General features: G+C 38.6%; 1 protein-coding gene across 1 annotated transcript; it reads right to left on the bottom strand.

Moving 5' to 3' along the window:
- Positions 1-1,920: 1,920 nt before the first annotated feature.
- Positions 1,921-21,707, bottom strand: mpp3a (MAGUK p55 scaffold protein 3a). Its single transcript, XM_055152764.1, has 19 exons — positions 21,671-21,707; positions 21,205-21,323; positions 20,325-20,402; positions 18,922-19,002; positions 17,758-17,895; positions 16,885-16,966; positions 15,191-15,276; positions 13,533-13,607; positions 13,224-13,420; positions 11,224-11,288; positions 9,520-9,540; positions 7,888-7,929; positions 5,890-5,955; positions 4,239-4,394; positions 3,577-3,657; positions 2,846-2,939; positions 2,638-2,746; positions 2,421-2,549; positions 1,921-2,100 (listed from the first exon to the last, which is right to left on the bottom strand). The coding sequence occupies exons 1-19, from the start codon at positions 21,693-21,695 to the stop codon at positions 1,921-1,923; spliced, it is 1,824 nt and encodes a 607-aa protein (XP_055008739.1). The 5' UTR covers positions 21,696-21,707.
- Positions 21,708-24,200: the final 2,493 nt, after the last annotated feature.

The raw sequence follows: 24,200 nt of genomic DNA, 5'->3' as shown, positions 1-24,200 counted from the left end.
AGCTCCCTTACATGTTCATGATTTTTCAAAAGTGCTCTGTCTGAGTAGCTATTTAAATAACACAATTTGGGGAAAAATGACCAAAATCGGCTTTACATATTGGCCCAAGAATATCGGCGGAGCTTATAGGCCATCAGTTTCTCTGGAGTCTGAACAATCAGTATCGTCATTGGTCTTGGAAAACTCAAATCGTTCACAATTAAAATTCAATCATTTCTGTTTTAGTTTAGTTTAGCTTTAATAAGTGGCAAACAAATAAGAAATAAGAATAATTTACCCTGAACAGTAAAGGTTCACTGTGTAACTTTTCGGGTGGAGAGTTCATCAAATGTTTTTCTCCATGGACATATTATTACTTAGTATGGTATTAAACCTTTCTATCTTCCTAGAGACTAAACCAGAACAAGTCAGATCTGTGGAGAGGCAGCCCCGCTCACAGTCAGAATGCATGTTTTTCTGATATTTTTGAGTAAGGAAGAGCTATTTTTAACATCATACTGTGGAATATTCCAGGCAGAGCAGTGACATATCCATAGAAACAAGCAATTGATGGACCCCTAACCGAAAAGTTACACAGTGGACCTTTAAGAGGACAGACATCTCCATTCACAACATTCAAATACAGAAATGAGGAGCTCTACAAAAGTCCTTCCAGTCATTGGGATTGCAGGTAAACAGGTTGCATTGAAGTGCTACGAGTGTTTTCGTTGGCACAAGAGAAACTTACTTTACAGTATTTACACTTAAGATTACGTTAAGTCATGCTTGTAAAAATATCACATTCCTTATATCAAATCATAAATAATAAACAACAACATTGGTTTCAAAGAGCATTCATTTTCGTTGTCATGGCTACGGCTGAGTGGATGGCTGCTTTGTTTTGCTGCTTGCTGCGGTACTACGGAGAAGTGGTCGGGAAGCATTCAGTTAAAGGAAAACGGAGAGAAAGTCCATGCTACGGTGGCCCACAAGAGTCAAAATAAAGCTGCAGTTTGTCCGGTTGTTGGCGATAGCTACTGTGAGGAAGTGAGGTGATGAAGGTCCCATTTTATGCTGAATCGACTTTTTGAGACTTCGTTTAATGGTCTCTCAATAAAAACTACCTTAAGTTGTATTGGAATCACTTTATATTAGCAACATCTTAATTTGCCCTAAAAGCCAAGAAGATTTAATTTGTAATGAACAGATTTATTTAGAATTATTCAGGCTTAGTAACTACTCAATTAATATCCAAATCTGAGCTGTAGCAAAATGAATAAATGACTTTTCTGAATTATTATAGATACAAACTAAGTACTAAAGAGTTAAAATCAGCTATTTATTTATTTGTTTGTTTATTTATTAAAGTTTCTGTTTTAAACCATAGTAAAGAGTTTAGAACAATCAGGATAATTCTACTTTTTACTTATTACTGTGTCAGTGGTATGAATTAGTCTCAATATTATCATTTATGGTTTATATTTTTTTCTACAAAATGTCATACTTCAGCATTTGTTATCATGACAGGCTTGCCTCTTCATTGAGCAGTTTAAAACCTCAATATATCTGTTCATTAAAATTTAGGCAAATAGTGTAATATAGTTAAGAATTGTTAAAATTTCTTGTATTTTTTGTATTCTGAAAGTTGCCCTCTCTGAATAGACAAAATAGTCGTTCATGTTGCTTATTCCGTTTTAATGTTCGGTCATTCCTTGCTATCCAAAAAAGAAAACAGTAACTAATTCAAAAAGCCTGAAAAGCATAACACGGGCCCTTTTAAATGTTACCTGAATTCATGAGAAACAAAGAGGACGTAGGACCACTTGTATGACATCATCGTCTCCCTTTGGTTCCTGGTTTGGGGACTGTCCCATCGGAGTCCATTGCAGGGGGAGGTCCGGCAGGCCTCTGGGGTGGGCAGGGTCGGTGGGGTGGACGGGGTCACGGGCGCACCCAGCTGAGGGGCACCCAAAAGGCCTCTCTCTCCAGCCGCTCCAGGACCCCCCTGAGCTCCGCACAGGCGCTGGCCGAGTCCTCTTTGATCAGAACCCGGTCGACCATGTGACCGTACTGCTGCTCGATCTGTGCCGCCGACTGACGCATCTCCTGCAGGTCCTCGTCCTGAAAACACAAGGGTCAGGGTGGGGTGAACATTTTACGTCAGTGAGAGAGAGCTGCAACTGAGAAACTGAGGGTTTTTTTAACTTTAAGAATTGTCAGATTTATTTTTTTTTAAATATATAATTAGGTCCTTGTTAAATTTAGGGCTACAGATAACATTTATTTTCTTACTGATTAATATAATGACTTATTTTTTCGATTATTTGACTGAACTATCGGCTATTTTTCAGATTAATTGATTAATTAAATGATAACTTATAATACACTGGTGAATTTAAAACAATATTGTCAGTAATTTTGGAGGCTCCACAGAAACTCACCGTGATGCGTCCGTGGTCTCCCCCTCCTGGTGATGTTGCAGCGCTGCGTCTCCTTCTGCTCTCCGGGATTCGAGGTTTCACAAAGATCACGTAGGGCTTGAACTCAGCGGTCCGCAGACGCCTCAGAGCCTGAGAATAACATTATATGAGATTTCAATATTACGTTCCAATGTTGGTTTGGTTATGGATTAAAGATCTGTAGCTCAGTGACGTGTACCTCTGGCTGTACGTCCACGATACACATCTTGTTCTTGGCCTGGACTGAGCGGATGGCCTCTATACTGGTTCCATACTGGTTCTCTTTATATTCACCGTGCTCTATGAATCTAAACAAAACAGGTGATGGTGTTTTAGTGCACACAAAAAAATAAACAACTGACCTCATATCAACTTTATTTGTTTGTTTAATTCCACTGAAATCCTACTTGTTGTTGATAACATCTGCATCAAACTGCTGCTTGGTGACAAAATGGTATTCGACTCCTTCCTTCTCATGGGGCTTTTTGGGTCTTGTTGTGTCTGAAAACAGAATAAATGCGTAATATAAAAATTATGGCATCAGTCTAGTGCCAGCTTGGTCGTAAACAAAGAAATAGGATTTTAAGTGTCTTCCTGGAAGCTTAAAGGTGCCTTGTGTAACTTTTCTGGTAAATGGTCCTACAAATTCTTTTCTCTCTCTATGGAGATGTTATTGCTTTGTCTGGAAGTTTTCACAGTATTGTATCGTCATTGAGACCAAACCAGACCAAATTATAGGTCAGATCTGTGGAGAAGCAAACCCGCTCACAGTCAGAATGCCTGTTTTTCTAGGTATTTTTGAGCTATAAAATCACCTGTAATTCAATAAATGTAAGTTAGAGATGTTAATCACACTGCAGACCATTCTAACAGAACAATGACATCTCCATAGAAACAAGCAAAATACGTTACATAAGTACATAATGCACCTTTAAACGTCCCTTTAGAGTTATAAGATAAAAAAGTGTTTATTTTGTGTTATTGAGTTAAATGTTAATAAAAACTCATCTTTTGTATGACATTCATGATTCTAAAGTACAGCTCTGTACCCTTTACTTTAGTTTCCACTGAAGTTAACATATTGACTCTACATTAAGTATTGCCCTTGTGCAGGGGACAGTAGGAGCTGAAGACTTACGAGGTACAGCCACTGCGTATCGATGAGGGTTTTCTGCGATCACGCGCTGTTTGAGCTCATTGATCCGAGCTCCAAGAGAACCTGAACAAAGAGAGGACAAAGTCAGAACTTTTAGAAGAAATATAGACTTTCATGTGACTTTTTTTCAATAAATGTATAAATAATGCATACATTTAAGTTTTAGCTGTTAAAGTTTGCGTAGTTTTGCAAAGGTTAATTGCATCTGATGAGCGAGAGTTTAGTTTGAGTTTGAGAGTTTAGTTTAGAAACTCAACTCAGCTTCTGACTAGTCCTTATACTAGAGTAGTCATAAGTACACATAAAATTATGGCAGAAATAGTTGTCCTTCTACAAATTGTATAAAATCTGTTTCCAATGGACAAATAATAGAGCCTTAATGTATATAACTGCATTGTTATTTCTAGATAAAAGTAAGATAAATTCAAAATAATATGCAGACAATAAAAAAAGAGTCCGATTACTAATACTGTAACTACTTCAGCAATTAATGGAAAAAGATTCTAATCACTACAGTAATTTTCATAGTGGATCAGTATATGTTTGTGTACTACTACTTCTGCTACTACCACAAACAACAGTAAGTTATGATCACTACTTGTAAGTGCCAGTTTCTCCCAACAGGTGTCAGTGCAGAGTCTCACCGATGAGCACCACGAGCCTGGGTCTCTCGTTGGGTCTCTGCTGATAACGTGTCACCTCCTCGTACGTCAGGAAGTCTGAGTCTCCAGAGTCTGAACCCTCTCCACACGAACCCTGTCTGTCCTTACGACTGAGACGAAAACTCCTCCGCAGACCAGCTGATGAGCGAGAAGAGAGATGCAGAAGGAGGGAGAGTGGAGGTGAAGAGGGAAGGGAGGGGGTTAAGAGAGATGAAGAGATTTGGGGTGGAGAGATAAGAGAGCAGGGGAGAGACAGAAGGAGAGAGAGAGAACGAGAGAAAAAGGGGGAGAGAGAGAGAGGAAGAGAGAAGGAGTGGAAAGGGATGGAGTGAGTGAGAGGGGAAGCAGGAGGTAAGAATATGGTGAGAGAGGTAGAGAGACAGAAAGAGAGGGGTAAGATCATATATAGAGAGAAAAGGGAACAGAGAGGAAGGGGGAAAGCAGGAGAAGAAAGAGGGGGTATAGAGAGGAAGAGAGAGGAGGAGGAGAGAAGGGTTAGAGAGGGATGGAGTGAGAGAGAGAGGAGAGGGAGCAGGAGGGTGAGAGAGTGGGTAGAGAGACAGAAAGAGAGAAAGGGATAAGGTCATATAGAGAGAGAAAAGGGAACAGAGAGGAAGGGGAAAGAAGGAGATATAAAGAGGGGGTATAGAGAGGGAGAGAGAGATGAGTGGAGAAGAAAGAGAAAGAGAAGAGAGGAAGCCACACAGAAAGAAAGACAGAGAGCAAGAGAGAGAGAGAAAGAAAGGAATTGGACAGAGGAAAAAAAGAATGACAAAAGATTAAGTCAAACATGTTTTAGGCACACAGACATTAGAACAGAGGTTAGTTCAGTGGCATGATGCAGACATAATGCAGTCAGAATCAAACGGCCTTTATCATAAACATTGTGCATTGGAGCTCATGCATTAAAACGTCCTTTGTTTTGTTAAAGCCAAAAGTCTGATTTCTGTGAACACAAGGAGAGGCAGACAGAGGCGGAAGAAAAAAAGATACTTCAGCTATATTAATTAAAAAAAAGACAACTACTGTTCCACCTTGTGATGTCATGAAGCAATAGTTTAAGTTAACAGCTACTTTTTACCTTTTACAGAGCAGATATTGGGAATTTCTGGGCTCAAGCACTTCCTGTATTACCACATGACATCACAAGGTGGAACAGTGTTTTCTCACTTTAAACATGTAAATGAAACAAAACACAACTCCAGTTACGTTTTTGATAAAGAAACAACATTATAACATATCAGAAAATAGCTTAGTATAAACCATTTAAGCTTGTGTGTATGCCCAATTTGTTTTTCAAAACCTCCTTACCCTCTGGCTTTCTCTCCAAGTGAATATATCGAGTAATTTTCCACCTCTGCTGACAGTTCAAATCGAAACACTGTGCATAAAAAACCTTATCATCCGTCATGCATGTTAAAGTAAAATAGATAAGTTCGATGTATGCTTTAGTACATTATCATATCATTATGTATCATGCTGCCTTATAGAGTATGTGTTCAACTATGAGGCAGGATCAGCAGACAGCCTACTCCCAGGACCCAAAAAAAAATCTCCCATAATCCTCCTGGGAAGAGGTGTGTCTGCTCCTGTCAGTGCAGTGAACCCGCGGAGTGAAGCCGAGGCACTGTACCTGAGTAAAACTCCCATGAAAACACCTGGCCACAGGAGGGCGCCACTGCTTTACACTTAGGAGAGACTGTAAGTGCCGTTAGAGCATGACACAACCCACAGCGCCCCACGGTGGAGAGCGAGCAAAGGACAACAGCGTGCCTGGGTCGAGTGAAATGCAACCAACGCGCAGCAGGGCAGACTCCACAGAGCACAGGGGGAGGAGGGGGGAGAGGGGGGAGTCTGGGGGGGGTAAGGGAGAGGGCGGGGCGACTGGCAAAGAGGGGACACGGAGGAGGGTCTGGGGGCAAATACAGCTCAGAGGAGGGAGTGCAGAGGGAGGGGTGTTAAAGCACAAAGCAGTACAGACAGGAGCAGGAGATACAAGGGGCTTCATTCAGTGAGTGTGTATGGGCACGTGAGCTCATACTGGACGGTTAAATAGGTAAACAGGACGTCACAGACTACAGTGGTGTGGTGGTGGGTAGAAGTACACGGCAAAGCAGGTAAGAGGAAGGCTGAAAATGGTTAACAAAATGTAAAATTCAACTAGTCTTAGCAGTAAACACTGGCTAACTTATCAAATAGGCCTTTTAGTAAGTAACTGGATCTTGTAAGTATTCCAAGTATTCAGAATACAGTACTCTGATTGGACCATGTATTAGAATACTTTTTAATAAAGGTATTCCGTATTCTGTAACTAAATTCATTTTCTTAAGTATTCTTCCCATCACTGCCCTGTTATCCTAGCCTGATTCATCAGCTGGTTTCACTTTGTGGACACCGTCTGACCATGCAGCATTAGGATTCGTTCGCTCGACAGTAGGTTCGTACTTTCATTGTTGTTTCTGTGAGTTGAACTTGTGAATTAAAGGTGCAATAAAAAAATGCAAAGTTTGTATTTGACAAATGAAGTCTAAAGGAGGATAGCGTATGCAGTCTGCTATTGCAGCTCGGGTTGGTTCAGCTCTTCGCTGATTGGCCGGAGCCCAGTCTACAACTTCCAGTGTTCTTGAAAACTGTCGAATTCCTGACTGAGTGGAGCAACTAGGTGGCGCCAGCCTGGCTACTGTTATTTTACATTCTAAAATAATAAGACCAGCACCTTTCTGAAGTTCAATTATCATTAATAAATATTCAAAAGAAAGAAAAATGTATCCTCAGGTAAATCATTTATCATAGAAACAAGGTCCAATGCTTCACTATATTTAACCAACCACACCACAAAATCTGCATTTTATCAACTGACATTTCACCACCAGCTCAGTGAAATATTGCAAGCCTAAATGTCATTTGGAAACTTGCCATAATGTGTGTTTTTTGTTTATATTTTATGTAATTTTAGTGATATACCTTTCTAGTCTCTTCCTACAAACGTGGACCATTACTTGTACTGTAATGATATAAATTAATAGTTGTCTTATGCTGTGTTCAAATTCAAATCAAAATCCTCAAATTGAAACGTGTTTACGCACTGTGAATTTGATAGATTTTGACAAATTTTTCAGATTTTTCAACTTTGGTGCCTGAACACTTGAAACACACTGTGGAACTGGTGGACTAGACAAGATGCTTGTTTGTAAAGCCAACGCCAGTGACACCACAATAAAATACAGTATAATGTGAGCTACTCACTGACAAAGCACATGTGGCCTATGCCTTTCAATATACAGAACTTTCACATAAATGCCCATATAAAGAAAATAAAGCGATTCCTGGCTTTCTACACTTCCTGATAATGAATAATTTTAAGGTAGTATTTTGCCCCAACAGTCTGCCCATCCATCTGTGTTGTATCTGACCTCTTCCTCTCTGCAGTCCCTCATGGTTGTGTCTTTTACCCCTTAAACCTTCCTCTTACCCTCACCCAGGGCCAGAGATCAGAGAAGGGCGACCCCTAGAGGGATGGGGGTGTAAAGCAGCAGCAGCGCGGGCAACAGAACAGAGCCAGGCTGCAGCAGGCACAGAGCAGAGGAGGAAGAGGAGGAGGAAGAGGAGGAGAGGAGGTGCACGCGCTCACCTATGTACTGTCCATTGAAATAGCCCTCACAATCACAGTCTTCTGTAAGGAGCAAGCAGGGAGAAGATGGGGTCAGCAAAGGGTTAAAGGGTTAAAGTTAAAGGGACGGGGTTAGAATTAGGGTAAGGGGGTGAATTTGGGGGGGCCTAGGCAGCAGGCAGCGGGAGGGGCAGCCACAGCTATCAAATCTACAAACGGGAATTAGCATCACAGAAAGATCTAGTGCCAACTCGAAAGAACTACAGACCTTTCAAAACAGCACACACACCCAGACACACACATATACATATACACACACACGCGCACACCAAATTTTTATTCCAAACTACAAACTTTATAAACTTTGTTCATAAAAATGTAGGTCTAGGTTACATGGGTATTTAGGGCTGCAAATGAGCATTGAAACTGAATTTAGGTATTACACATAGATGCTGCTATATTAAATGATTTGGCATATAGTGTTTCAAAATACCATAATGGGATTAGTATTTACTTTGCAGTGACATCACGCTGGGGGTTTTTGCACATGTATCTCGATTGGCCGAATGTTCAGTAGCATGGTGACACAACGCACTTATTAGCAAAAACAGACAAAAAAAAGTTTTAACATAAAATATGAGAAAATACGACTTTTACGGAAAAAAATATAAATTGGATTTAAACAACTCATTTTGAGGAGCCTGTGATCAATAATTGTTCATGGTCCTGTTTAGGAGTCAGATTTTAACACAAATGTGAGAGTGACTAACTGAAAATCTGTATGACTTATGACTCTAATTATGTGTGAGCGACTTGTTTAACAGCATAAATCATCTCACTCCGTGTAGTTCCATCTAAGTCAGCTCTTTCTGATCAGACTATTTTAAATCTGTCTGAAGCTCAGTTAGTCAAATTACAACTTTAGTAGTAGTAGTGCTTCCAGTTAGCTTCACACCCCCAGAAAATGGTGATGACATCAGCTGCAAAGTATCAAATGAAGTGACTCTAAAAGATGCACTACGTAAACAACACCACCAGACCAAGTTACAGTTCAAATCTGTGGAGAGCCAGGTTTTTCCAAGGTATTTTTGAGAAATAAAAACACTTCCATCTGAATAAAAGGCAAAACAATAAAATCATAGACAAGCAGGTGGTGGACCTTCCATTTGAAAAGTTACATAGTGTATCTTTAACATGGTACTTCAATTTAGTTTTTTTCTTGTAAACAGGTACAAGATCACTTTTTCTGCTGTTCTGTTGTATCTAATACAGGTTAAAATTGTAAAACAAAAGCTACAAATAATTCACTACATATGATAACATAATAGATTTGAAAGAGGAGCTGGGACTAAAAAACGCCCATGTAAAAATGATCTACAGCTGATCACTGTTGCTATGCTGAACTGTGCTCTTCTGGGAGTTAGTTTTGCCTGAATGTCCCCGCGCTCAGCAGCAGGGGGCAGTCATTAAGCTGGAAGAGCAGAAATCCCAAATGTCATCTCCACTAGTGCTCATGTAAGCTCTGTTATATTACACACACTCATACAGTACACTCATCCAGAGCTAGAGGGCGCCGCAGCATGTTGTCAATGTGTTTTTGTGTGTTTTGCCCTTCATGCATTTAACAGTAGTCACAGATGTGTATGGACCCACCTTTATCACATCCCTGTTCGTCTGGTGGAGCAGGCCAGAGGGAAATGGAAAGAAATAGAAAATCATTAGAGGAGATACACAGAGCATTTTAAAGGTCTTCATTTGGCATTTATAGAAAAACAATACGGCATTGGCAAACTACTAAAAGTCCTGCAATAGTAGAGAAAAGTTTGTACCATTTTCAACCACTAGATGGAGTCTTAAGTGACACAGATTTTTAGCCCACACAGTACAGCATGTATTGGTAAGGTTTTATTTAATTCCAGTACTACTACTATTACTACAACTACTGTTTCCTCCACTGCTACTTTTACTGCTACTACTACTACTATTTCTAACCTATTTCTACTTCTTTAAGCATGTCATTTATACTTAGACACTATTTACCCAATATGTTTTTGATAAACCTTTCTTAACAGGCTTGGATAGGATCGCAGTTCACATATAAAATTCTCCATTCAAAATATGACATATGTTCAACCCATTACATAAGCAAACTGCATTAACCAGTAATATCTAGTGCCTTTTCCCTTTGGCTCTAAACACATCAGTGACAGTGCCAGAAGGATGTGCTAACATTTAAAGGTCCTGATGGGTTTGGGGGACATAAATCCAGGAGCAGAGGAGCGAGGGCCCTGAGCTGTTTCTGTGCAGACTTGACTTACTGCTATAAGCTCCTGTATTCTCACTTTGGCTCAGGCCTGATCACACGGTCCTCAGATTATAGTTAAATATCCAAACACCTGTTTACAAACTACAACCGGATCAGGGGATGTTACCTAACCTGGAGAAGTCAGCCACAACAAGATAACCACCTATTACTAGAATTTAATGGTGCCAATATCTCAAAATCTTTTTCTTTTTTTTGCCTACTTATTTTTATTATTAATAGATTTTTGTTGAGTTGTTTAAGTTAACACGAGGGTAGAGGAAAAATGGAAATAGAAATATATATAATGTGTCAACCAAGAATATATGTATGTATTTTTTGTGTGAAACTTGGACATAATAAAGTATATATATATATATATATATATATATATATATATATATATATATATATATATATATATATATATATATATAATATATATATATATATTGTGTGTGTGTGTGTGTGTATTATATAAAAAAAAAAAAAAACATGAAAAAAATCCTGTACTTCTCTATGGGCAAGTCCCTTTTTAGATAATTAAAAATCCCAAAAGTTCAGCAAAATCTGTTATAGATTCATTATGTACAAATTGGCATGCTATTTTTATGACTAAAGGTTTGATTTATATGATTTCCTCTTAATCTTAACTTTGAATTTTCTTCATTTTGTGTGTTTAGTTTTTGTTTCGTGTGTAAGCCTTTTCATTTCTGTAATAAAACATTATTGTTTATTATCTTTACTTCAACAATATTATCTTAAAATGTGTTATCGTGACAAACCTACAGATGGCGCTATAAGAGAGATTAGTTCATATCTGTGATCCTTTACTCCTGCAGGGCTGCGAGGAACTGAACCACCATGTAAGATAATGCGTATGAGAAATGCCAATTATCAGCCAAAAAGGTCTATAAATGTCAATGTAAACATTAGAGCAGTAGCCAGAAGAGATACAGAGACAGAGGAGTAACTGAGTGCATAAAAGAGGACAGAAGAGAATGTTAAGTGTCATTATTATAGTAGGAATGATATATAGAGTACAGAGAACTTACAAGACGATTTTTTAGGAGATTTGGGGTTGGGGAGAGTGCCCATTTTGATCCGGTAAGCCAGCCGTCTGAAGGAACAGGCAGAAGAGCAGAGGAGAGATGTACAAAAAGATTAGAGAATATTTAAAGAAGAGATCACCGGAAAGTAAGGATAAAGTCAATGTTAGGCCAGAGCATTCAAGTTGTAAACATGAAATTTGTTAGTTGAAATTTAAAAAGGTAACACAGTTTATCCATGACCAAAAATGTGGGTCTACCTTGGCACAAATGTCGACAAAAATCTTGTGATCTTGTGACAATCAGCTATTCCTTTTTTTTAAATGCAGCTCTGTGCTCAAACATACATTTTGTCCCAACCACTCCTCCTATTGGTCAGACTACTTCAAGTTCTGAGTGAGTGACAGGTGGATTTGACCAATCACAAAGAAGTGTGATCTCCCAAAAGAAGCAGATAGGTATAGTTGCATCTTAAAAATAAAAATAAAATGCTACTTGGTGTTCATGTGTCACGATTAAATCAAAATTGTAATCTAGGCTCAATTAATGCTCACCCCTAGCTTTTACAAATGTATGTGTATTGTCAACATAGCAAAAGAGTTCGGGGTCTTACCTGATTTCAGTAACATAACAGTTAAAGTTACACTGCTTAACTTTTAGTTGTATGATTCCATAGAAATAAAGAGCAGAAATAGAGAGGACATATGTTTTTTAGCATTTTTAAGTGCTATAAAATCATCCAAAATGAAAAAAAAAAACACGCTTTTATGCCCATTTTTGTTTAAATATTTTTAGACAGATTTGATTTCAGAGTAAAACATGTAAATAGAAAACAAACTCTGTGGGGCCAGTCTTACAAGAGAGAAAGAACATTACTGTAATTTATGTATATCCTGCTTTATACGGTTAAACGTATTAGCAAGTGTATGCAAATCTTATATGGTTTTAAGATTATTCTGATGGATAAATAGTATAAGAAACATTAAATCAAATTAATTCAGCCATGCTGCTTTCCTGATGGTTCTAGTTTTTCCTACAGAGACCGCTCCTTTGAGTTGAAGCGTGAGATAATCCCACAGAGGCTGGAGTGTTGTCATGGATTTACTGCCCGCTGAGATCATCTTAAAGCAGATTATCACACTTACACTACACATCTGTACGAGCCTATGGGAACATGTGGTCCACTCTTCCCCCTCAATATGGAGCACGTCACTTTAGATTTCAACTCTAACTCGTTCTATAGGGGATATTCACGTCAGAGGATGTGAGAGGGCACCAGCTGTTTGAGGAACAACACGGAGAGAAAAGGCGAAAATCACATCTAAAACTAAACGAGGAGGAGTTGGAGCCAAAATGTAATAACACATATAACTACTACAACTACTACTACTATAACTACTATTACTACTACTACTACTACTACTACTATTACTGCTACTATTATTACTATTACGACTATTATTATTACAAATTACTACTACTACAGTTTAATGTAATGCAAAAACTTTCATGTAACTGGAATTTTTAAATGTTAAAGAGCTTAAAAATTTGGTTTAATGTTCAATTTGAAAATGCATACATACATAAACAAAGAAATGTGTGTGTTTAATCCCACTTCCTTTTTTCTTAAATATAAACTACAGTTTTTAAAGTAATGCCAAGATATTTCATGTAACAGAAATGTACAGACCTTAAAATGAAGTTGGTGTTATTACTTACAATTTAAAAAGAACAAAAGAAAGAAAAAAGGTGTCATTTCAAATTCAATGTGTTTTTGTAGCCTGTAACTACAACAGCGGTCACGTCACAGGGCTTAATAAAATTGTTTATTTAACCAACAAAAAGTTAGAAAATCAGTGAAGCGATAGTTGGTTAATAATCCTTTTCTTCATGAAGCTTTTTAATTTGTTTTCATAAAGGTTTTTAATTTGTTTTTGTTTGGATTGTTATTGCTTTCTTCATAATGTGGAGCCATAACAGACCCAGTTCAACATTGCGTTACGTACCTCTCCTGGAAGTGTTTGGAGGGGATGAGCCCGGCCCGCAGGTTGCTGTCTCCCACTCGTTTGGCCTGCCACCAGGTATGGTCGTCCTGACTGACCACCTGCAGGATGTCCCCCTTCTTAAAGGGAAGCCCCGCCTCCTGACAGGGCGTAGCTTTGTCCTCTATGGGGATGTAGTCGAACAGCGCTCTCATGTACACCTGAAAACGGCAGGATCAGTTTGAACCAGCCAGGAAGATGGGACATAGATTTGGATCAATATTTAGTACAACAGTCTTTGAAAATGTTGGCAAAGACAGTAGGATTTCAGACCTTGCTCTCCTTCAGGCGGTCCTCTTCTTTGATGGCTGGGATTATTTTGAGAGTGATGGAGCCCTGGGACTGGGACTAGACCAAGAAGAGACAGAGAGGAAGAAGAATCATTTGAAGATACGCACAAGAAGATATAATGTACTGTACAACCGTAAAATGTAACCTCCACAGTAATGTAAAGATATTTCAGTTTACCACTGGAACATTCTTGGTCTTAGACTTAGACAAACTTTATTGATCCACAAGGGAAATTATGTGGACTGCTTGTTAGCACAAACATCTCCATGGAGACGATCAGGTTGCTAACCCTCCACCAGAAAAGTTACACAGTGCCTCTTAATTAAGCTGTTTGTTAGCACTTACATGAGTCATACATCTATCCATTATTTATTATTCATTCTACAATAACAAAGGTAAAACATTCCCCTTAAGTGCAATTAACAAAAATAAATGAAAACTGAGCCCAGAATAAATAATTCCCTAACCCAATAAACTGAATAAGCCAATAGAGTTTTTTAGACCCACGGTAGGGCTGGGCGATATGGATCAAAAAATATATCTCGATATATTTTGCTATATCTCGATATACGATATATATCTCGATATATGTACAAGAAAAAATAACCCCCTAAAACTGAAAATTGCAAAAACAAATCTGCCAAATTCCACAAGGTATTTTTTTTTATTAAAGTGTAAGAGGTCAGCAGTTCATACAGGAACATTTAAGATGACAAAAAACCCTAATTACATAAATAATAATTTAACTGTTAGATAAAAGAAATAATACATATTTCCTTCATTTCATTCATAAATTAAACAACTCAACACAAGCTCATCTTTGCATTAACACTGTTATCCAGACCAGAACCAGAACCATAAACATGAGCTCCTTCAGCAGAAGAAGCTCAGGATGTTCCTTATTTTAACAGATCCATGTTATTATCCAGCAGTAAGGAGCTCTAAGGTTTCCCACAATCCACTGCACATCAAACCCAACGTTTCCAAAAACTATTGTACAAGTTACACTACAACAGATTATTAATTCAAATCTTCTGCATAAATAGACATTACATTACTAAACTTTACAAGATATATAGCATAACGACTCTAGAGCCACATTAGCCCGTTGAGATTATAGTGTTTTTTGTTTGTTTGTTTTTTTTGTTTTTTGTTTTGTTTTTTTGCAGCTTTGCGCAGACTTGTTTACGTTTTACAGAAACGAAACTTAAAAAGCGCATGGCTAATTTGCATAAACAGCGCACTCCACGTGCCGCTCATGCGGTTCAACTTCTTTTGGACAAAGGACACGACTCAGTGGAATATGAGGATGTGCTGCTGATGGTTTTGTCTGTAAATGGTGGAAAAGTTTCGTGGCGCTAGAAGCTTTTCACTGGCAGCAACTTTCGGCATTCAAGGTGATAGTGAGGAGTGAATGAGACATGAGAGAACAAAATCAGGGAGGCGGGGGCGCGCAGGCGAAGACAGAGAAGACAAACAAACGAAGCGGCGAAATCAGAATTGAATATAAGCATTATATCGATATATACGATATGTCAGAATTCATATCAAGTTTAAAAAATATCTCGATATATTAAAAATATCGAGATATCGCCCACCCCTAACCCACGGTAAGTCATCTTAAATATAGCTTATCTTACCAGTAGTTGGCTGATTTCGTCTGGCCTTTTGTGCAAAACTGAGACTCCATTGACTTCTCTGAGTTCATCCCCAACATGCACCAGTCCTGTGAGGAGATATGCTCAGATCAGTCCTCATCCTTTTCCTCCTCATCATCTTCATCACTACTGTTTATACAGACTACAGCCAAAACACTGAAACCCAACTGTATCACATATCAATAGTGTTTCCCCAGTGGACTGGAGCAGTGTCCATGTTATTGTGTGTGTCTATAATGATGCACTCAGGACAAAGCCTCCAGCTGAAACCACTGCAGGGCCCCTGTGTTATCGATGAAAGCAGAGCCAGCGTTTGACACAGCAAGAAAACCAGAATCACATTAAAGATTCATGAGACAAAGCCTGATCATTTTGCATTCGCACCAGGCATGTCCCAACAGGAAAAGATGGGCATACCTCAACCAACAGAGGTCCATATTTTGCTTTGTGAGTTGTTATGTGGTGTATTGAGTATTGATGTGAGCTTGAACTGAAGAATATTTGGGCTATTTGGGGGGATCTATTTACTCTCTGGTGGCTGTACTTTTAAAGTTTGTAAAAGGTAATGATTTTTAAAGAAAATACCTGGAACTAAATCAGTGTCATACTGCGGAAGATTCAAGAGCAATAACATCTCTTCGGAGACAAACAGATGGTGGACCTACCCTGCGCTAAATGCTGTGTAAGAATGAATAAAGCGCAAAAACTAAAATCTAGCTAAGTTAAAATGACTTGAATTATGAAAGTTTTATTAGGATTCGGGCAAATTTGACTTGTGATTTACAAATGGAACAAGACTTAGTAGTTAAAATATGAAAATATTCTAGCTACACTTAAGATAAGAAAAACAACAAATTCTTGCACTCAAAATAAGAAACAAAATCTAAAAACACTTTAATCTATTCAAATAAGTCTGGAATTTTGGACATAGGACCTCATTTCCTAGTTACGTGTGGAGACACTTTTTAAAAAAATATTCCATCCAGTCCTTGTATTTGCAGAGGTCTCATGTGCTAGGCTAGTGCATGTCAATGGCCATAGTTATCCTGCCACTAAAAACAGTCTTACCCACTCCACAAAACACCAGAAGGAAAACTATTATTACACCAGACTGTTGATGTAAATATCTGTGTCAATAATAATGTTTGAAGTCAAACTAACCTTGCATCGCATGAACTGTCGCATGTTGAGGGACTATTTTCTCAGCAGAATTTTACTTTATTGGTAAGATAGCTGCTAAGTGATATCAGTCAGTCGCTGCCAAGCTTTCTATCAGGAAGTACAACTCACTGCTGCTGCTCAGACATAAATCCTTCAAATGCATGGTTGGTTTTACTTCTAAAATGATTCTATTGACACAGACATTCACATCGACAGTGTGGCGCTGTGATTGTTTTGCCTCGGGTGCTTTGTGGAGTGGGTAAGACATGGGTTGGGTAAGGCCATTGACATGCACTAGCATAGTACCAGCGACCTCTACAAATACAAGGACTGGATGGAATATATAAAAAAGTGTCTCCACACATCTCCAACACTCTGGTTAAATAGGAAATGAGGCCCTATGTCTAAAATTCTGGACTGTCCCTTTAATTTAAGTCATTTTAACTTAGATAACCTAGATATTACTTTTTTCAGTGTAGGAATGCTATAGTAATATGTATAAGAATTGTATTTACCGCTGCGGTCAGCTGCTCCTCCTCTCATGATGCGAGCAACTAACACAGCTCCAGAGGCTTCATCTCTTCTGATCGTGGCTCCCTGCAAAACAAAAGTGAAAATAATACAATTCCTTCTTTTATAACAACATCACATATTATTCACATTTTTTCACATTTTCCACTGAGCAGAGAATCCTTGAGATGATGAAACCAGTGGTACAACTCTGAGCAATATGGCGCTAACAGAAATACGCTTTTGAAGTGTCTGGGAGGAGAATTGGCAGCACTGAGGAGGTAAGAGCCACATATATGCCATGCCTTAAGTCACTTCACCACTGACAAGCACACAGATGAGAAGTGAAGGTGGTTATGGAATAGAAATTATTTCAAAGTAAGGTAAGGACTGAATCAAAATTAAACCAGGACTAGAAGAGATACCAAATTTCGTCAACATTATGAGTAAACTGAGGCCAAACCAGCACTGAACTCAAAAGTCAAATGTGAGTGCAGTCAAGTTCAAAAAGGCAGATTTTATTATATGAGATGAAAATATTGCAGCTTTAAAGGTCCTATGATATACGATTCCCTCATCTTGAATACTTCCAAAGCTGTGTTTTGTTGTGTTATTAGTCTGTCTACATCTCCAAAGCTTAAAATGCTCTTAAAATTATCCAGATTATCCAAATAATTCCAATGATGGTGTATGGAGTTTAAAAAGACATGACATCGCAAGGTGAAACAGAGTGTTCACAGTTTGAGAGAACTCAGCCTAAATATGTGTGAATGAAACACAACACAACACTGGGTTTGTTTTTGTTGAGGAAAAAACATTATAACACAGGTCACAGCATAATATGGAACCTTTAACATGACAGAACACCAGCAACTCACGAGTGGCTCCTTGTTCTTGACCAGGCGGACGATCTTCACAGACTCTTCATCGAGCTCGTCTTCGTAGTCGTCGGGGAGCGGAGGGAGCACCGGGTCAAAGCTCTTTTGTGCTACTGTGTCATGGACTGATAAGACTGCCTGTACACAGACACAGACAATGGAGTTGGGGTGAAAAATATATCTTAGAAATTACACTAAAATACATGAAGAAATCTTTAGGTAGCAGGACAGACTGATTGTAAACAGACGTGTGTAGAGTAGCCTAAAAGTAAAAGTTAAAAAGTATTTAGGTTAGGATTAGTGTCATAAGAGAAAATATTACTCAAGTAGAAGTAAAAGTATGCTGCTACAAAAGTGCCATCAAAACAAAAATTCTTTAAAAAGATTCAGCGATATAGAGTACTACCGAACCACAAAGGTACACTGTGTAACTTCTATGGAAATGTCATTGCTCTGCCTGAAATATTCCACAGTACGACATTAAACAGCTCTGTCTTACATTTATTCAATTACAGGTGGTTTTACTGCTCAAAATTATTTGAAAATTTATATTAAAAGTTACACAATGCACCTTTAAATAGTCAGGTGCAAATCAAAAAGTCAAAAAAGATTTTCATTTAACAACACATTATGCAGGTCAACTGTTTCTGGGACAATTTACCACCACATACATTTCAGTTACTCGACCAAAATAAGAAAAACAAAGTATGTGAATGAAAAATCTCAGTGTTTATTTTGTGTGTTTTGGTTCACAGGCCAATCATCCAATCAGAAAGCAGAATGCCACTGTCAGGAGCATTATGTCATTTCTAAATGTTGAGCTGGGTTTTGTCAGGTCTACTGGATGATTTTACCTACTATTTATTATTGACCTATATTATCTGTATGTGTCTGTCTTCATGGAGACCAAACATGACCAAGTTATAGGTCAGATCTGTGGAGAGGCAACCTTTCTCACTTTCAGAATGCCTGTTTTTCTCAGCATTTTTTAGCTAGAAAAAACAAACAAACAAAAAAACCTGTGACATACACAAGTGACATAGTACAATTTAATGATGACTGTGAAAACAGTTTTAAACCAGTACAGACATTACCTTCAAAGCACATGTTTCCTTATTTTATTAAATTATTATATTAAATAAGATACTGCTTTTGATCAAATACCTTTAGATGTGGTGATGTGAGGAGATGTAGCAGTTCCTTCTCCTCTGTGCTCATTGGTCCACACTGGAGCTCCTCCGCCACCTGACACACACACACACACACACACACACACACGACATTACATTGACTTGCATTCATTCCCTGCAGATTGATCTTAAATTTAACCATAGTTACTACTTATCTAATCTTGACTTGAACCATAACCTTAACATACAGTATTTTAACCCAAATCTGAACTTTAAACTAGGGCAAATACCTAAAGTGTTCTGGGGGAAAAAAATGCAAATTGTGGTTAGATTTGTAATTCATGTTTTAATACTTGGATACAATGTTCAAATTTTTAACACATCCAGAAGAATTTACATTTCAGAACATGTTTGTAAGTATAAAGTACAGGGTTAGCACTTTTTGTTTGGGGAGGAAGTTTTTGAGTCTTTGAGTGTTTAGAAAAACGCTGTATAAATAAAATGTATTAATATTTATTTCAAAAATAAATGGCAGCTTTTGTGATTTTCAAATTAACCTTGTAGCCCTACTTTAAAACCTGTTATAGTTCTAAGTATTTATATCATTTGAACTTGATTTTTGTTCTCATAAAGACAGGAAGCCCCCCATGAGGTGAGTGTGCGCACAGATTTCAGTCCCTACTGTAATAAATCCCCACCCACACATATACATTTAAAGCGTGACCTAAAGTAACCCCTGCAGGGCCCGTGTCCATCAATAATGCAGCATGGCGTGTCGTATAGAATAAGATCAGACATCTCCACACACACAGGGCAGATAAGCAGCGAGAGGCCCCACTCAGCACTTTGGTCTGATAACGCAGAGAGCTGGAGATGGAGTTTCACTACATCAACATCGACATGACTCAGCACTTTCAAAACATTTACATTTCTGCATTGCATCTGTATCTATGCTAAAGATACACTGTGTAACTTTTCTAGCTCCATAGAGATGTTATCGCTTTGCCTGGAAAGTCCCACAGTATGGCATTAAACGGATCCACTTTGGTTTTATGGGATTTTTATTGCTCAAAAATGCCTTGAAAGCTGGATCACACCTCCACAGATCTGAATAGTAACTTATCATTATGTCTCTACCTTCTTTTCTCCATATAGATAGATAAGTTTAATGCCATAATGTGGGAGATTCCAGGAAAAACAATGGCATCTCCATGGTTCAGAAAGACTATATGAGGCCACAAAGACCTTTGTTTTTGTAAAATGCTACCACCCTACCACATAAAACCTGCAATTACTGTAGTCTGTATAAAGGACTTGGTGACTGTTCTGAGTGAAAACAAGTTTGTTTACTTAAAGAGACCGGGTCTGTCTCTCTTCATCTCAAGGTCTAATCCAAAACCAAATAGATGGTGATTTTTGTTTGTGTGTATTACTCACATCTTCGGCGAGAGTAGCTGCACTGTGGAGGATGGGACTGGGGCTCTGTCTTTCATACTGTCTCAGCTTTTCATGAATCTGAAAAGAAAGAACAGCAAAAGAAGGCAGAGTTCTGTCAGCTGGACACATTTTTAAGAGGACGACCTTGGACATCTTCTAGAGAAAGAAGTTACAATCTGTTGTAGATTTTTTTTTTCAGTTATAGATATTCATGAGACACAAAATAATTGTTAAACCCATGTTTGAAATCCACAGTGCAGCCTTTTTCTCTAGATGTATTTAGATGTATTTCAGTGCCTTGTTGTATGCACTATGCCATTACTTACTTTGCTGAAAACACAGGAAACAGTTATTAAAGACAAACCATGAGCAAAGCAGTTTTGCATAAAAGCAGATAGAATTAATCATACATAATGCACACGCGCACTTAAATCAGCATACAGTGTGCTTTACAGGAAGAAAAAGGTACTTACAACACAAGGCTCATGTGGCTTACCATTAATCGTTCTTTATTTCTGTGTTGTTGTTTTTAAATCAGATGCTCTTCCAGGCACAAACATGTATTATTCTTGCATTTATATACACTACATAAGGCAAAAACTGGCTTGGGTTTATACTGCACTTGACAAGCTACACTCATTCTCTCTGTATCCATAGCTGCCAGGGCTGATTTTTGCCAAAATATAGAATAGACAGACCATGTGTCTTGCCCAACGACACAACAACAGCGTGCACTACTCTAAGTCAAGACTGAACTGCCAACCTTCCATTTATAATTGTTCGATGCTTACAAATAACAGCATGTACTTTTTAGTCCTTTCTATAGGATTTAGGAGATGCTATTCTAGTGCCTAAAGTACAGGTGTATGTGAATCCAAACCTTCATGAGGTAGGCCAGGCTCCTCTCACTGAAGACGTCTCTGAGGAACACCATGTCCTCCTTGTGGTTGGCATCAGGCCTCAGCTGAGACGTGAGCAGGGCCAGAGTCTCATGGAGACCTGTGCAGGAGGAAGAAGAGAAAGAAAAAATAAGAGAAGAAAAGAGAGAGAGAAAGGGAGAGGGAGAGAGGAAGAGAGAGATGGAGAAAGAGAGATGAGGGTTAGGGTGAGAAAAAGAGAGACAAAGAGATAGCAAGGAAGGGAAAGGGGGGCAGAGACAGAGAAAGAAAGAGAGAAAATGGGGGAACAACATTAAGAGAGAAAGAGTGGGAAAGAGAGAGAAGGTCAAGGTTGAGAAAGAGAGGGACAGAAAGAGTGTGAACAGACGTTGCCACAGCAGTACACACACACACACACACACACACGGGCCACACAAACACACAGTACTGGACATGCGTGGGACTGACCTGCTCCTGCTGACAGCACCGGCATGGCTCCTCACATGGGTCAGCCCGGTCAGAGGAGAAACCTGCATCACAAATCACACACATGAGCAGCAGAATAAGTAAGATGTTAGCACCATTCTTCGTGTATGATACAGCTCTAATTTACATTTTGTCCACTTTTGTGTTTTAGCTGTTCTGTTACAATCACATGTATGGGTGGGTTTCCTCCAAACACTCTGATTTTCCCCTTTAACCCAAAACATGCACCATAGGTCAAATCCTCCAGCTAAGGTAAGACTAGCAACAACATCTGGAGCTACAGTAGGTCCTCGACCTGCTCCTGACAGGTTGGATTGGTTAAATGCTGAGAATGTATACCTTAACCTTAAAGGGACAATCCAGAATTTTGGACATAGGACCTCATTTCCTAGTGAGCCAGAGTGTTGGAGATTTGGGGAGACACTTTCTAAAATATTCCATCCAGTCCTTGTATTTGCAGAGGTCGCTGGTGTTAGACTAGTGCATGTCAACAGCCATAGTTAGCCTGACACTAAAAAAGGTCTTACCCACTCCACAAAACACATGAAGGAAATCTATTATAACACCAGACTGTTGCTGTAAATGTCTGTGTTGACAGAATAATTTTTGAAGTAAAACCAACCTTGTATTTGAATGATTTATGTCTGAGCAGCAGCAGTGAGTTGTACTTCCTAATAGAAAGCTTGGCAGCGGCGGACTATTATATATGAGAAAATTGTCCATCAACATCCAACGATTCATGCGATGCAAGGTTAGATTTATTTCAAACATTATTCTGTCGACACACACATTCACATCGGCAGTCTGGTGTAATAACAGATTTGCTTCGGGTGCTTTGTGGAGTGGGTAAGACTGTTTTTAGTGGCAGGCTAACTGTGGTAACTATATTTTAAAAAGTGTCTCCACACGTCTCCAACACTCTGGCTAATTAGGAAATGAGATCCTATGACCAAAATGCCGAACTGTCACTTTAAATTTTAATCAGCTTGGATCTTTTTAATCAAAAACTCTACAGCAGTTTACAGTTTAATACATGTATGGAATTATCCACTTTTCTTTTCTTTTCTATCACCTTCAGGAAGCCTGTAGATAGTGTACGCCTGCTACAGACGCCTGCTGTTAACAGTACAGCACTATTACTCTCAGTGGAGAAAGGACCAGTGATGAACAGCTATCTGGAGGCACACGCTGCACTTATAACCATACATCACGCCCATAGAGCTCCCCTGTTATAAATCAGGCCTGTATTTCCCAGTATGGCGCCTCATGTGTAACGCGTGTACAACGTGTGCTGTGAGAGGAATGTTGCCACGGCGACAATAAATCACACTGTGTAATGTCAAGTGAGTACAAGAGCTCTGACAATGCAGCCAGAGCACTGAGCAGGGGCTTCAGCTTCCTGTTTAGACATTTTTAAGACTTATATTGTTTAGAATTTTTGCAGCACTATGAGCAATAGCAAATATATGTTTTTACAATGACGCAAGATATCTTTCATATTTTTAAGTCCCATTTGTAGAAAGTAAAATCCCAGGGAAACACTGTAAATACGTATTGTTTCTTAAGGGTCTGAAGTTAGTGTTTCCCAAACTTTTTTCTGGGGACCCATATTTTAAAAGTCACAAACCTTTGCCACCCAAGTCAATAGACATTACTTGTAAATCACAAAATAAAGGTGGATTTGATCATTATTGAACATTGATGAGGATATTTTATTGTTAACTGAGTGATTGTGTCGCTGAACTATTAGTATTACTCAAGTTTTAAACAATGAATAACGATTATTGAACCGGCATTAAAATGTATCATAAGTCACTTATTTTGACATTAAATGTAGCCCAATTCTTTTTCTTTTCAACATTTAATTGAACCAGCAATATTGGAACAAAATATTCAAAAAAATAATTACAAAAAGATAGACTATAGGCCATTCTTATTCTAATTTCCATCGCAGCAGCAGAATCATAAGACTCCTCCGCCTCTCCATCTCCTCCTATCACCCATATCACCAAACTCATAATCATACATTTTATAGCAAGCTTGAAATACCAGGAAGACACTATATTCTTCATAAAGATGCAGTAGTATGAACAGTCTGGATTATGGTAGCCCAAACAGATCAATATTCAATGCCACTTCTCGATTGCCCCTCCATTATTCTTCCATCTTGGGGTCAATAACTTAATCTTTACACTGTATCAGATCACAGTACTGCCACACCGCATACACTGCACAATTTGTTAGCACAGTTATTTAAAGATGCAGTGTGTAACTTTTCTGGTAGAGGCTCTGTCAGTAGCTTGTCTCGTGGATATATAATTGTTATCCCTGGAATTTCCACTGTATTAAGTTGTCTATATTGCATTATCCATTATCCATTTACAGGGGTTGCCTCTCCACAGAGCTGACAAATGATAAATAAGTTAAATCCCATACTGTGGAGCGTTCCAGCCAAGCAGTGACATGACCAAGGAGACAACTACCTGGCAGACCCTACACCGGAAATGTCATG

The sequence above is a fragment of the Boleophthalmus pectinirostris genome, unplaced genomic scaffold (genome assembly GCF_026225935.1).
Source record: "Boleophthalmus pectinirostris isolate CB_2022bp ecotype Guang Dong unplaced genomic scaffold, ASM2622593v1 HiC_scaffold_17, whole genome shotgun sequence".
Lineage (NCBI taxonomy): Eukaryota > Metazoa > Chordata > Actinopteri > Gobiiformes > Gobiidae > Boleophthalmus > Boleophthalmus pectinirostris.
The sequence above is the reverse complement of the archived record's forward strand: the minus strand, read 5'-3'. Positions and strand labels throughout refer to the sequence as shown.